Source organism: Leucoraja erinacea, chromosome 40, assembly GCF_028641065.1.
Source record: "Leucoraja erinacea ecotype New England chromosome 40, Leri_hhj_1, whole genome shotgun sequence".
Lineage (NCBI taxonomy): Eukaryota > Metazoa > Chordata > Chondrichthyes > Rajiformes > Rajidae > Leucoraja > Leucoraja erinaceus.
This window is the reverse complement of record NC_073416.1, coordinates 7,937,750-7,952,145: the sequence shown is the minus strand read 5'-3', so window position 1 is coordinate 7,952,145 and position 14,396 is coordinate 7,937,750. Positions and strand designations below refer to the sequence as shown.

The following is a 14,396-nucleotide window of genomic DNA, read 5'->3' as shown; positions in this document are numbered from 1 at the left end:
TCAAAAGAAATTCCTATGGATAGCTTTGAAATGTACATGGTTGGGTGAGGCAGGGTGGGGGACAGCATTAAATACATAAGAGACCGGTGTTTCACCTTCAAACTTTGGCTTTCATCATTATGCAGAGGAAAGGGGTGAACCTCTGGAAAGAGTCTAAAAGAAATGAGCTTAAAGTTGTTTCAGGTCCGTTCAAACCATTACAGCAAAATCCATGACTCTGTACAACCCAGTCACAACCATTTATTGCTTTAGATGATTGTCACGTGTACCGAGGTACAGTGAAAAGCTTTTGTTGCAGAACATACTGTCAAACACTCTCCACCACCTACATCCAGGTATCAAATACTCTATGTACCATTCATTCTCGTATTTATTACCTCTACAATTATTCAGTTATTACTGACGATCTAATACTGTACAAAATCACTCCTGAGTAAAAAATAACTCTTAACTGAATCATCCTACCACAACATGAGACCCTCGGACTATCCTTGATCAGACTTTGCTGGCTTTATCTAAACATTATTCCCGTATCATGTATCTGTACACTGTGGACGGCTCGATTGTAATCGTGTATTGTCTTTCTGCTGACTGGATAGCACGCAACAAAAGCTCTTCACTGGACCTCGGTACACGGGACAATAAACTCAAGGAACAACTTACCCCCAGGTATCAGTTGCTCACTGTATATCTCCATTCGTCAGTCACAACTGTACATCTACATTAACAGCTTTTATACTTTACCTGAGCAGCTGTCAATGTCGTCTTCACTTTCTCCCTCTTGACTTGTACAGTGCGAGTGCACAGTGCTTGTTCTAGAATAGACTCATCAAGGCCAATCAAACTGCAGACTTCTCTCAGTCCTGGAGACAAGAGGAGAAACACACAGTTTATACCCCAGTGTTTGAACCCAGTATTATTCTGGTGAATGATTCCCTAAAAAGCACTGAGTCATCTTTCCTGAACCAAGTGCAGAGAACTGAACATAATGCTCGAGATGCCATTTTAACAGAGCTCTACACACCCACAGTATAATTGCCTCACACTTATATTCCAGGCTGTTTGAGATAAAGTATATCCTCTTTATTACATTTTGTAGTTGTCATCTGGGTTTGAAACCAAAGTTTCCCAATGATATTTGAATCACTCTGCTACTTTTTTAGTTCACTTGGAGAATACTTACCTTTGCTATCATCAATGTAGCACTGATCTGTCCCACTTGACTGAGGTTCCGACTTCAGCGTGATGTTGCAGAGTTTAAGTACGACAGCCACAGTCTCCCATATAGAGTCCATTTCAGACTTGTCGAATCCAATGATGTTCATTGCAGTCTGTAATACAACCAATGCAGTAAATATGGATGAACTCTTTTCTCTAATGTTAGGATGTTTGGAGTATGGTCCTGACACCGAGGTAAAATGACTCAATTAGCAAACTCGAGCCTGGACTATCAATCCAGAGGTCCAAGTTCCAATCCAACCATGGCAAATGTGGAAGTTATTTATGCAGGAACTTAAAAGGAAAAGTTAAAAACCAATCTGTTTCATTGAGACTATCATATAGGCCATATAGGTCAGACTTGGAGAGGCTTATATGCAACTCCAAACCTGCGTCAATGTGGCTGACTCAAACACTCCTTGAGATGGCTTACCAGACACAATACCCTTCCAACCTGGGTCTTCAATCTGACACAATAACTCTGTTTCTCTTCCCACAGATGCGCCCTTATTTGCTAAATGTTTCCAGTATCTTCTGCTTTTATACTTTAGATTTCCAGCATCTGCCATTATTTTGAGCTGTACTACCTCAGCTGTGTCATGCTGCAGCAACCTAGGCATCAAATGTAGACCCTGCAATGACGCTCCAGCCCAGGCAACTTCGCAGGTCCTTCTCACAAACCTCCGAGGACCAGTATCTAAACCAGGAAAAGCTGGCATGGGCACAGAGTGAACTCTGGATGGAAGCCATTATCAAGAGTGGCTTGGTAGCACAAAATGGCCGAGCCCCGAAGGACATGCCCTTCAGATTTGGTCTGTGGCAGGTACTGGTTGAAGCAACATGAAGGATAAGTCTATTGTGGAAGATGTACATGTCCATAATGATACCATAGCAAAGAGAGTCTTAGTAAAACTGGTCAATTGTCATCAAAGGGCAAATACTCCAATGGTTGCAATCAAGGTAGGTTGTGGCTATTGGAGGTCCATCATCGCAACCCCAGGTCATCCAAACCTGGTTCAGATGAATGATAAATTCAGATTTAAGACTGTGCATCAGACCACTCTTTTTTTATTGTGTTTTTTATTATCCAAACAATATACATTCACATATATCATGAAGCTATTGTACAAATGGTATTTACATTCACAAAGAATATACAATGAATCTGCAATCAAAGTGCACCTTTTGCGTCCAGTGAGCAGCTGAATGTGCCTCAGAGCCAGTTTTGTCATTTTAATCTGCATTTGCTGCATTTATGCAAAAAGCTGCAGCTAATTTGCGCAGAGCAAGTTTCCACACACACCTCAGTATTTAAAGATTGGACGTTTATGGCCAAAACTTCTGCAATATTGATCATTATTTCCCTCAGAGCACAGAAAGGTCTCGACCCGAAACGTCACCCATTCCTTCTCTCTAGAAATGCTGCCTGTCCCGCTGAGTTACTCCAGCTTTTTGTGTATGTCTGTGCATCTAGACCAGGTGATTTGTTACGTTCAGGCTAGCTTTCTACTTATTCTCCTTTATCAAATATTTAGTCTGTCTCAATTAGCTCCCATCTTACTATGATTTTGACTACATCTTCTTCCCTGGTAAAGACAGATGGAACATGGAAAAATCCAAAGGAAAATCAGTTGTCAACATCCAAGGCCAGTAAGAATATTAGCCACCCTGCTCACTCAATGTCATTGCAACAAACAAGCAACAATAATTGACAGAATTACAGGTACAAATAGGAAAGGTTGGGGGTGTCATCTTTGCATTTTAACTAAGAACAGGAGTCTGAAGTCCAATTTCATAACTAGAAATCTGCTCCTGGTCCACACGTCCTGTGAGTGGCCTGCATACTCCTCAAACAATCTGGCAAACCTGTGTATAGTCTCTGTATATGGGGTGCAGACCTTGTATACAATCCAAAGATCCCAGGTATATTAAATCCATTGTTCCCCTTCTAAACACTTACTTTCACCGTGTCGAAGTTGGCAGCATCGTCGACTCCATTCAGGGTAGATTTGTCCGAGGTCAGGTAAACGTATTTATTGTAGTCCCTCAGCACATTAAGATGCTCTGTGGAGGGAAGGTGTAGTGAATGACTCCCTCTGCAACTATTAGTATATTTATGAGTGGGAAAAAAAGGAAAATGTTTATTGGAACAAAAGCGTTTCATGTATGTAATGCAGAGTGGTGAATCTGTGGAATTCTCTGCCACAGAAAGTATTGGCTATATTTAAGAGGGAGTTGTGTTCAGAGAGTGGTGGCTGTGTGGAATGAGCTTCCAGTGAAGGTGGTGGAGGCAGGTTCGTTTTTATCATTTAAAAATAAATTGGATAGTTATATGGACGGGAAGGGAATGGAAGGTTATGGTCTGAGCGCAGGTATATGGGACTAGGGGAGAATATGTGTTCGGCACGGACTAGAAGGGTCGAGATGGCCTGTTTCCGTGCTGTAATTGTTATATGGTTATATGGTTATATGGAGTTAGATGTGGCCCTTGTGGCTAAAGGGATCAGGGGGTATGGAGAGAAGGCAGGTACAGGATACTGAGTTGGAAGATCAGCCATGATCATATTGAATGGCGGTGCTGGCTCGAAGGGCCGAATGGCCTCTACTCCTGCACCTATTGTCTATGTTTCTAAAAACATAGTATGGTAATATTCAAAAATCCCCACATAGTTTCAATCTTAACTATAGAGGCAAGGGAGTCATCCAGCAAAACCAATGATTGCAGGAATATGAGGAGAAAGATCAACAAGGCAAGAGGCAAGAGGCAACATTTATTTGTACTAATCCTTAGGATGTAGGCATCTGATGTATTGGCCACACGCTGTGTAAATGAGGTACTGGAGGGATGTGGGCACCTGTGGAATTTGTGTTGCCCCAGGCTACAGGTCTGGCCACCACACATTTCACTGTACCAATTGATACATGTGACAAATAAATGTATCTTGTATCTTGACTTACTGCTTTCAGGATGGAAGGACATTACCCGGTCCCCAAATCATCTAGGCGAGGTTGAGGAGGAGACGGCCCATCACTGAAACAGGATGTGCGTTGTGAGAACAGGAGACAGGTTAGTAACACTCACCCAGCAGCTCAGGTGAGCCCCCTGCCAACAGCTGGTAGAAGATGTGGAAATTTCTCTCCCCTTTCAGATGCTTGACAACACGAGACTTCTCCAGGAGATCTGAAACACCCAAGCCATCAAAATTCAAAACAAATCATGATTGGTTTTACTCACCTTGTGCATTTGCACTGTTTAAATTCACAATATTCAAAATTAAATGAGACCCACTAGTTCAAGTTCAAGTGAGTTTATTGTCATGTGTCCCTGATATGACAATGAAATTCTTGCCTTGCTTCAGCACAACAGAACATAGTAGGCATTGACGAAAGAAACCAGAAAACATTTTGACAGTCTTAGCTCATCTCTCCACAAAGACTCAGTGTTTATAGTTCTAAAGGACTGATCTCAGAGGATATGGAGATCTATTCCTACAATATTCCAACACAAAACAACCCCCCACCACTTGGGTAGTGTTCATGAATTGCTCTACAACAGCTACCCCACTTGAGTCCTTCCCTGTCGTCTGGTGATCCTAGACTATCTTCATGAACATCTTTTAAATATATTTGTCCCCCTCACTTGTTATATTATTGGAATAATTAGTTTGCTGCGAGCATAGAATGAATGAATGAAACTAATGAGTGGATCATGAGTGTAAAAATAGTGATGCCATTTTATCTGGTGCTGTATCAGGGGAGAACTGACTGACCCAAGGTTAGTGAGCTAAAATATCCCGTTGTTCTGCCCAACCAACAGCCTTAACCCTGACTGGGAAATGCGAATCCCCGCTTTGTGAGTGGAAATACATTTTTCCACACCGTCTCGTTGCACACTGTCCCATAATATTGGGGGAACAAAATGAAGCCTTCTAATGTGGTCTTGTGTCTTTTTTTTAATTCCTCTGCTAATATAAGCCGCTATTAGCTGTATTAGCCAAGGACTGCTCTCACCCCAACCATGGACTGTTTACCCTCCTACCATCCGGGAGGCGCTACAGGTCTCTCCGTTGCCGAACCAGCAGGTCGAGGAACAGCTTCTTCCCGGCGGCTGTCACTCTACTCAACAACGTACCTCGGTGACTGCCAATCACCACCCCCCCCGGACACTTATTATTATTTATTCAAATCATTTGCTATGTCGCTCTTCCAGGGAGATGCTAAATGCATTTCGTTGTCTCTGTACTGTACACTGACAATGACAATTAAAATTGAATCTGAATCTGAATCTGAATCTGAAAGAACACAGAAGCTTGGAGGTAGACAAAAGTGCTGGAGAAACTCAGTGGGTGCAGCAACATCTATGGAGCGAAGGAAATAGGCAACGTTTCAGGTCGAAACGTTACCTATTTCCTTCGCTCCATAGATGCTGCTGCACCTGCTGAGTTTCTCCAGCACTTTTGTCTACCTTCGATTTTCCAGCATCTGCAGTTCCTTCTTAAACAGAAGCTTGTATACAAGGACCCATTTTAATTTTCACATCGCAGTCCTGTATGAATCTTGCTTCAATAACAGTGAGGGTCCATGACCAAGAACCGTGAAATCAAGGTTACATAGATGAGATGAATTCAATTTTTTTAAATTCCACTATTTTATGTTCTCTGGTAGCAACAACAATTGGTAATCAATTCAAGGCTCAAGATCTTAGAGTCATGGGCACTCTAATGAGAGGAGACCGCATTAAGGAGAGATATGGTCCCGATGTGAAGCTGTATTTTGAATCAGTTCATGAAAATTGTATTTTCATTTTGCAAAATCATGGATATAATTAGAAAGAATACATCAGAAATATTGTCATATATATATATATAACTTGTAAACACATTACAACAGTAACTATACCTCAGCAAAGTACTTTAGTGGCTGCAAAGTGCTTTGCAACATCTGAAAGTTGTGAAAGGTATTATATAAACGCAGATCTTTCCTGTTATGGAAACTAAATAGTTCTTCTTACCCTACTGGGAAAGAACCCATTTTTCCACAATAGAGCCACGTCAAGGAAAGTTTGGGAAGAGAGACTAATACTCAAGTTTGAGGTCCAAGAATCAAATCGGGTGGAAACAATCCTTGTTTATCTGCAAATCCCAAACTAATTCCTGTTGATGATCATTGGTGGACTTTGAGAGGTACTCCATGTACATTAACCAACCTGCCATCCAGATTTTTCCACAATATAGATTACACATATCTATATTGAGATTAATATAGCAGTTCTGGGTATCCAATCTAACTAATTTTGTATTGCCTTGCACGTCTTTCCTCTACAAGTTTAATACCATCATTGAGGATGCAAATTGAAACTAATAGTGCCACAGCATTCACTGCTTGCCACTCAAAATAAGCCTCTGTGCTCCCTACTCTTCAGGCTGTTCAATCTTTGACATAGAATACCTTGGATTTACGTTTAGGTTTGTTATTGTCATGTGTACTCAGGTGCAGTGAATAGTTTTGCTTTGCATGCTATCCAAACAGATCAGATCTACTAGACATGAATGCAATGAAGTCAAACTCAAGTACAATAGAAAGAGCAAATGGGAAGATACAGAGTGCAGAATATAGTTCTCAGCATTGTAGTCCACCAGTTCCATAGACAAAGTCCAATGTCCTCAATGGGGTAAAGGTGAATGGGACCTACCCTAGCACTTGGAAGGACTGTTCAGAAGCCTGATAACAGAGGGGAAGAAGCTGTCCCCAAGTTTGGTGGTATGTGCTTTCAAGCTTCTGCCAGATGAGAGCAGGGAGAAGGAGGAATGACCTGGGTGGGACAAGTCTTTAATTATGTTGGGTACTTTTCCGAGGCAGCGTGAAAACCATCATGTTATAAGATTTTGCACTTGGGGCACGAGGTCATGCAAAAGATAATTGGTTAGGCAGGCCTTTCTCCCACTTGAAGCTGCTTGGAATTTTAAGGCCACTCTTTTTCTTTCTTGGGAAATTGGATGAAATCATGCAATACGTGGTCTCCCAGAGTTTGAAATCTGGGATCGGATCACAGACCTCCTACGGAAACAGCAGCTGAGGGTTTTCTGCCAAAACTAAGGATTAATGTCGAAGGAAAAAAGTGAAGGGCAAAGGGTACAGGAAGTTTGCAAGGCCTTTTGTTTTGTGCAGGGTGGTGATGATCTGGAACTCACTGTCTGAAGGGCTGGTGGAAACAGTTAATCTGGCCGTTAAAAAGGAAGAAAACACAAAGTGCTGAAGCCTTTTGTGTGGTTTCTTTCTGTAACCCAGTTCCTTTGCATCTCCTTGAAAAGGGATAGGCAGTGGAGAAAGAATACCTTGCAGGGATGTGAGCGACGGGATTGATCAACAGAAAGCTGGGATGGAATCAATGTTGTAACGCTTCTATTTTGAATCTGTAAACACTAATTGTTTTGCAAGCACCCCCACCGTCCACAGCCGCTTCAGATTTTGGGCTGCACGGCCACAGACCTGGTATAGTAGCGATACAGGTGACCTTTACTGCCAATCCAATCTAGTTTGGGTAGACTACGCAATACTCCAGTTGAGACCACACCTGGAGTATTGAGTACAGTTTTGGTCTCCTAATCTGAGGAAAGACATTCTTGCCATAGAGGGAGCACAGAGAAGGTTCACCAGACTGATTCCTGGGATGTCAGGACTTTCATATGAAGAAAGACTGGATAGACTCGGCTTGTACTCGCTAGAATTTAGATGATTGAGGGGGGATCTTATAGAAACGTACAAAATTCTTAAGGGGTTGGACAGGCTAGATGCAGGAAGATTGTTCCCGATGTTGGGAAAGTCCAGGACAAGGGGTCACAGTTTTAGGATAAGAGGGAAGTCTTTTAGGACCGAGATGAGAAAATCATTTTTTACACAGAGAGTGGTGAATCTGTGGAATTCTCTGCCACAGAAGGTAGTTGAGGCCAGTTCATTAGCTATATTTAAGAGGGAGTTAGATGTGGCCCTTGTGGCTAAAGGGATCAGGGGGTATGGAGAGAAGGCAGGGATGGGATACTGAGTTGAATGATCAGCCATGATCACATTGAATGGTGGTGCAGGCTCGAAGGGCCGAATGGCCTACTCCTGCACCTATTTTCTATGTTTCTATGTTTCTGTGTTTCTATGAAGTGTCTTCTTTTTTTGCTCCAGTCAGACTATAATGATTCTGCCACATAACAGAGGCCCTGTTCTGTGACGCACTGACCAGAAAGATATGTTGTTGTTGCCAATTATGGTCCATCTCCCTCTAAACCTTTCCTATCGCTGTCCCTGTCCAAATATCTTTTAAATGTGGTTATAGTACACCTTGTTGTTGTTAAATGTTATGTTGTTTTTATGGCAGCCATTTTACAGCCAACTGTTTGCTGACTATTCCCACCGGTTGCTGTTTACCAAGTCTGCTGCCAGCTGTTTGCAGACTTTGTTATTGCTCTGCTATTTGACAACAGCTCCTATCCAGCTGTTTGCTGCCCTGCCATCCATTTGTTGAATCGCTACCAGCTATTGGACTTTTTTTGGCTTTGCTGCCAGATGTTTGCTATTTTGCCAACAATTTGCACAATACACTGCCAGCTATTTTCTATTTGCCAGCTGTTTGTTGCTTTACCAACAGTTTGCTGATTGTCTTGTCAGCTGATGGTTTCCTTGCTGCACATGCTGCATATATATGCTGCAGGCAATCTGCTGCATTGCCAGCTGTTTGCGGACTTTGTTGCCAGCTGCTTGCCATTGCTGACTGCTGCTTGCATGTTTATCGATGCTGCCAGCCGAATGTGGATTGTATTTTCCCAGTTGCTTGCTGGCTGCATGCTGCCAGCTTTGGTATTTGTTGACTATTTTCTGCCAGCTCTGAGCTGACTGATGCTGCCAGTTGTTCAATATTTGCTGCTGAGTTTGTTGCCAGACGTTTCCTATTATGACCACACGCTGTAAACTGTTTGTTGAATATTACTGCCAGTTAGTTGTTTGATATCTGCTGTTTGTTTGCAGCCGACTGTTGGCTATTTCCTCTTTGCAGTTTGTTCCCCAGCTGCTAGTTGTCTGCTTTTTCGCTGCTTGTTGCCAGATGTTCGTCCATTGTCACTGTTTGGTTCCTGTTACTGGCTGATTGTGCCCAGATGACTAGTCAACATCTTCTCTTCTCTGCTAGTTGCTGTCCCAGGTCTCTGTTCCAGAGGTAAACAGGGAGCTGAGGCAGCTTGTGTAGGCAAGAACAGCAGATGCTGGTTTCAATCAAAGGTAGACACAAAATGCTGGAGTAACTCAGCAGAACAGGCAGCATCTCTGGAGAGAAGGAATGGGTGATGTTTCGGGTTGAGACCCTTCTTCAGACTGGCGTCAGAGGAGCGGGCGGGACAAAGATTGAATGCAGTTGGAGACAGTAAGACTGGTGGGAGAATTGGGAAGGGGGGAGGGATGGAGAGAGAGAGAGGGAAAGCAAGGGCTATTTGAAGTTAGAGAAGTCAATGTTTATACCACTGGGGTGTAAGCTGCCCAAGCTAAATATGAGGCGCTGTTCTTCCAATTTGTGCTGTGCCTCACTCTGACAATGGAGGAGGCCCAGGACAGAAAGGTCAGATTCGGAATGGGAGGGGGAGTTGAAGTGCTGAGCAACCGGGAGATCAGGTAAGTTAAGACGGACTGAGCGGAGGTGTTCAGGAGGCCAAATCCAGGATTATTGAGAAACGAGATGACTCCATTATCAAGACCAGCACTTACAGTTACTGATGACTCCACCCAATGGATCGCCCTTGAAGTCAAATTCAATGTCCATGTATTTTCCCTGAACACACAGAAATTCAATTAATGAAAAATACAAATGCAAGAAAACACTTAGTTTGTTATTGATACCCATAAAAATGTAAAGAAAGCCACAACTCAATATAAATAATAGCCTCTACCCTAAACCTGTCCCCCACCAATATGCCTGGGAGGGTGTTGCATGCAGTCTAGCGAGATGCCTGCTGTTCACCCCATCCCACTCCCCCAGCCATGACCTCTTTGTGATGAGCAGCTACAGTCCCCATCCAGTCACCTTCTCACAGATGCCTTGCTGGGAGATGCCGTCCAGCTGCTCAATGATGCCGGGAGACAGGCGCAAACTGGCCACAAATTGTCCTTTATACAGAGAACAAAATATGTGGCCCTTGGGTGGAACTGCAAAGTACGAGACTTAAAATGTTTTATTAACCCAACTAATTCTCTCCATACCCAAAATGCATCCCTACCTGGCCTCATTTCCCTTCCCTCATGTTTACACATTAGCTAACAGGGCCACAATAATACGTACAAATCTGGAGGAGTTATCATTCCGTATGGTCTTGGCGTTCCCAAAAGCTGTGAAAAGAAAGAAAAAAAAGCACAATCAGGACTGGCTCCATGGGAAGCGATCAACAATAATACAAGGCAAGAGGTGACACAGCTAATAGTCTTCACTCTCCCACTGCATCCCAGACATCGTTGATGTTACTGATTGGAGGCTGGCAGCTCTAGATTAAAGAGTTACACTGGCATGGGTGTGGAAATGAGTCAATGATCAGCGGGCTGCATGTTCCATTTGCTTTCCCATATGGAATTTCAAATTGGACTATTGAAAATCAGCCACATGGATTTGTGCAGATTGATCATTTTATCGTCCAAGGTCTAATAGTAACAAACTGGGCATAGGCAAGGGAAGTAAAGTGCCAGGCATATATCATGCCAGACATTGATATAATGATTGACAAATGTTTTAGTCTCTACCAAAAACTAGTTACACACTATCTTCTGTGAAGGCAGGTGAGAAATGAGGAATCCAGGATTCCTCTTGCATCTAAATCCTCTCAACCAGAGGTAGATTTATCTGGGCTTCCTGGTATCATCAAATAAATAGCGGCAAATTCCATGGCACGGGAGAAGGCAAGGTTTATCCAGCTTCGACTGGGAAGATTTCTTTTCTGAGAGATTCACTTTTGGGGAAACAATGCAGTGTTTCACAAAACAATTTCACCCCAAGTTGGACCTGATTTAGATTTGTAGTGTTCTCTTTAGAACTTATGGAGTCAATTTAAATAAAGGTCTGATCTTCCCTTTGTGCCTTGATTCATTTCAGACAAGGTGGATACCAGGTTCTTTCTATCTGGGCTCTGTGTTGTGTTGTCCTTCTTTAGCTCTGACAGTTGCTGGGATGCTGCAACTAGCCACAGCACCCCCTGGGTTAGGGAAAGGGAGAAGGAAACAAAAGCAGCCAGGATCCTTGCTCCTGATGACTAACCAAGCACTCCTATAACCGGAGAGGATGTCAGGCAAAGACAGCATCAGTCTTGGTAATCGAGCCCCTATCATAGATTACACTGTCAAGACACAAAATCAAGGCTTTCATATGAAGAGAGGGTGAGTCATCACAGAATCACCCAAGTTACAGCACAGGAAGCCACTTAGCCTATTATGTTCAAACTGAAAGCAGTGGAGAAAATCCATAATAAAAATAGAAAGAACTGGCAATACTCAGGAAGTCAAACAGCATCAGAGTTTAAAGTTGAAAGTGTTTCTCTCTCCACAGACACTGCCCAACTTGTGGAGTATTTCCAGCATTTTCTGGTATTTCAGATTTCTAGTTTATAGATTGCGATGGAACACACACCATGGTGAGATTTAGCAATGTCAGGACAGGTCATGGAAAGAACACATTTTAGTGAAGAGCTGATACATGTGGGTGTGCCTGACCTTCCAGTATGGGATTTGATTGCAGAAGCTGCTCCTTGACCTGATTGACCTCTTCTCCTTTGCCACAAACTGCAGCAATATATGACATGACAAGTTTACTGGCCTCTGTGGGTAGAAAAAACAAAGATATATTTTACCTTAGCATTCCTCTCCACCAGGTTTGTAGTTCCATTCTATCATCATACTATCTTCTATGAAGGCAGGTGAGAAATGAGGAATTCGGAATTCCTTTTGCTCCTAAATCCTCTCAACCAGAGGTGGATTTACCTGGGGTTCCTGGTATCATCAAATAAATAGCAGCGCATTCCATGGCATGGAAGGCAAGGTTTATTCAGCTTCGACTGGGAAGATTTCTTTTCTGAGAGATTCACTTTTGGGGAAACAATGCAGTGAAGCTGCCACAGGATAAATGGGGCCTCCATTGCTGCCCTAACCAGGATAAAAATGCAATAACAATCTAGCAGAATTAGGGACAAGGTTATCGTGATGTTGGTTGAGTAACACATATCACGTTAGAGATATCAATAAAAATAAATGGAACCTGTTTAATCGACATGACTTCAATGGGTCAATTGGCCTTCTCTGTGCAGGCCTTCTCTAGTACAGACAACCCCACCTTATTAAGGAGGTTGTGTATCAGGCAGACGGGCCATATCACAATTTTCCATAACGTGAAGCCTCGCTGCCCACCCATGCATCAGGTAATGCGAGTTGAAAAAAAGATTCCATGAGAATGAATATATCTATTTTGGGCAGCGATTTGCAAATTCTGTAGGGGAGAATTTCCATAACTTGAACAGCCACAACCAGGGGTTGCCTAATGTCTCATTCGAAAGACGGGAACAGACTTTAACTCCACCCGCTTCCTGCCATAGAAACGCCCGCACGCACACACTTCTCATGGGCTGGGAACTGTGGAAATAAATATTCTGACTAAAAAGTATGTTATTTGGGATTTGGATAAGGATAGGTAGATACTTCAGGTTAACTGGTCATTGTTTTCCCCAGGTGCTGTCTGACATGTTGTGTTTGATGCTATTTCAGAATTCACTAGCTTTCTCTTTTTAATGTTACACCAACTCTAGCCATTTGATGGCACATTTACCACATAATGACCTTTGCTTTCTAGCGGTAGGAAATCTATATTACAAACAAAGTTAATGGTTTTATTTGTTTATTGCAGGATTAAATGCTCCAAGAATGTAAAAGGTGCATTGGTTTCTCAGTTTCCAATTGCAACATCTGCTGACCTTGACAGCAGTGCATTAAACAAGACTAAATTGCTCCTACAGGACAATCCATCTGGTGCAATCTTAGTTTAGCTGCTGATAATCACTCAGCAACTGGTCCAGAGTCGTCTCTCGGTCGAAATTCCACATTCAGGGTTTGAATCACACCCACACATTACATTGTTGCACATTCTATTTGACTTTAGGTGGCTCCTGGGAGAAAGCCTTATGGAAGATACTCTCCAGAATTAGTTAATAGCCGGCCTCATCGGCTGTGACCCAAGATACGATACCTGTTTTTCCCGAGCCACTCTCCCCGGTGATGAGAACACATTGGTCCATGTTTCTGTCTCGGAGTGATCTGTATGCCTCGTCAGCAATGGCATAGCTGCATGGAGAAACGAGGAGTTGATTAGTGGCTTTGAGTTTGCTATATTTCTGTGACATTTTCCTTGCCGTCATCTGGGGCATCTTAATATTTTGTTAAAGAGAGTGTTTAATTTCCAGAAACAAATTTCTCCAGGTACTCTGGTTTCCTCTCACATTCCAAAGACGTGCAGGTTTATAGGTTTCTGTAAATTGTCCCTAGAGTGTCAGATAGAATTAGTGAACACGTGATCACTGGTCGGCATGGACTCGGTGGGCCGAAGGGCCTGCTTCCACACTGTATCCTTAAACTAAACTAAAAGGAGGGGAAAAGGTTGTACAAAGGCTCCTGACTAGCTGTACTTTACAAAATGTCTGCCATAGATGTTACGCTTGTATGGTGTGATGTACAATCTATTAATCTTATCAGTTAATATGTTCAAATAACTAAAAGATGAAAGGAGAGCTTCCCCTTTCGATTTCTGCTGTAAACGTATTGCATAAGGTTGACAAAAGTGCTAGAGAAACTCAGCGGGTGCAGCAGCATCTATGGAGCGAAGGAAATAGGCAACGTTTCGGGCCGAAATGTTGCCTATTTCCTTCGCCCCATAGATGCTGCTGCACCCGCTGAGTTTCTCCAGCACTTTTGTCTACCTTTGATTTTCCAGCATCTGCAGTTCCTTCTTAAGCAACATATTGCATAAAATCTTTCCTGCTCATTGGCTATATTTAAGAGGGAGTTAGATGTGGCCCTTGTGGCTAAGGGGATCAGAGGGTATGGAGAGAAGGCAGGTACGGGATACTGAGTTGGATGATCAGCCATGATCATATTGAATGGCGGTGCAGGCTCGAAGG

The 14,396-nt window shown here is 42.8% G+C and overlaps 1 protein-coding gene across 1 annotated transcript in view; it reads right to left on the bottom strand.

Annotated features, from left to right (window-relative positions):
• The window catches only part of LOC129714740 (unconventional myosin-Ib-like), a 39,501-nt gene that overhangs the window by 18,992 nt on the left and 6,113 nt on the right, over window positions 1-14,396 (bottom strand). The window contains exons 4-11 of the mRNA XM_055664543.1: window positions 13,469-13,563; window positions 11,947-12,051; window positions 10,532-10,578; window positions 9,961-10,024; window positions 4,301-4,399; window positions 3,179-3,282; window positions 1,184-1,331; window positions 745-863 (exon numbers count right to left, since the gene is read on the bottom strand). Coding sequence (XP_055520518.1) covers window positions 745-863; window positions 1,184-1,331; window positions 3,179-3,282; window positions 4,301-4,399; window positions 9,961-10,024; window positions 10,532-10,578; window positions 11,947-12,051; window positions 13,469-13,563 — 781 coding nt within the window. The remainder of the gene's footprint in view (window positions 1-744; window positions 864-1,183; window positions 1,332-3,178; window positions 3,283-4,300; window positions 4,400-9,960; window positions 10,025-10,531; window positions 10,579-11,946; window positions 12,052-13,468; window positions 13,564-14,396) is intronic.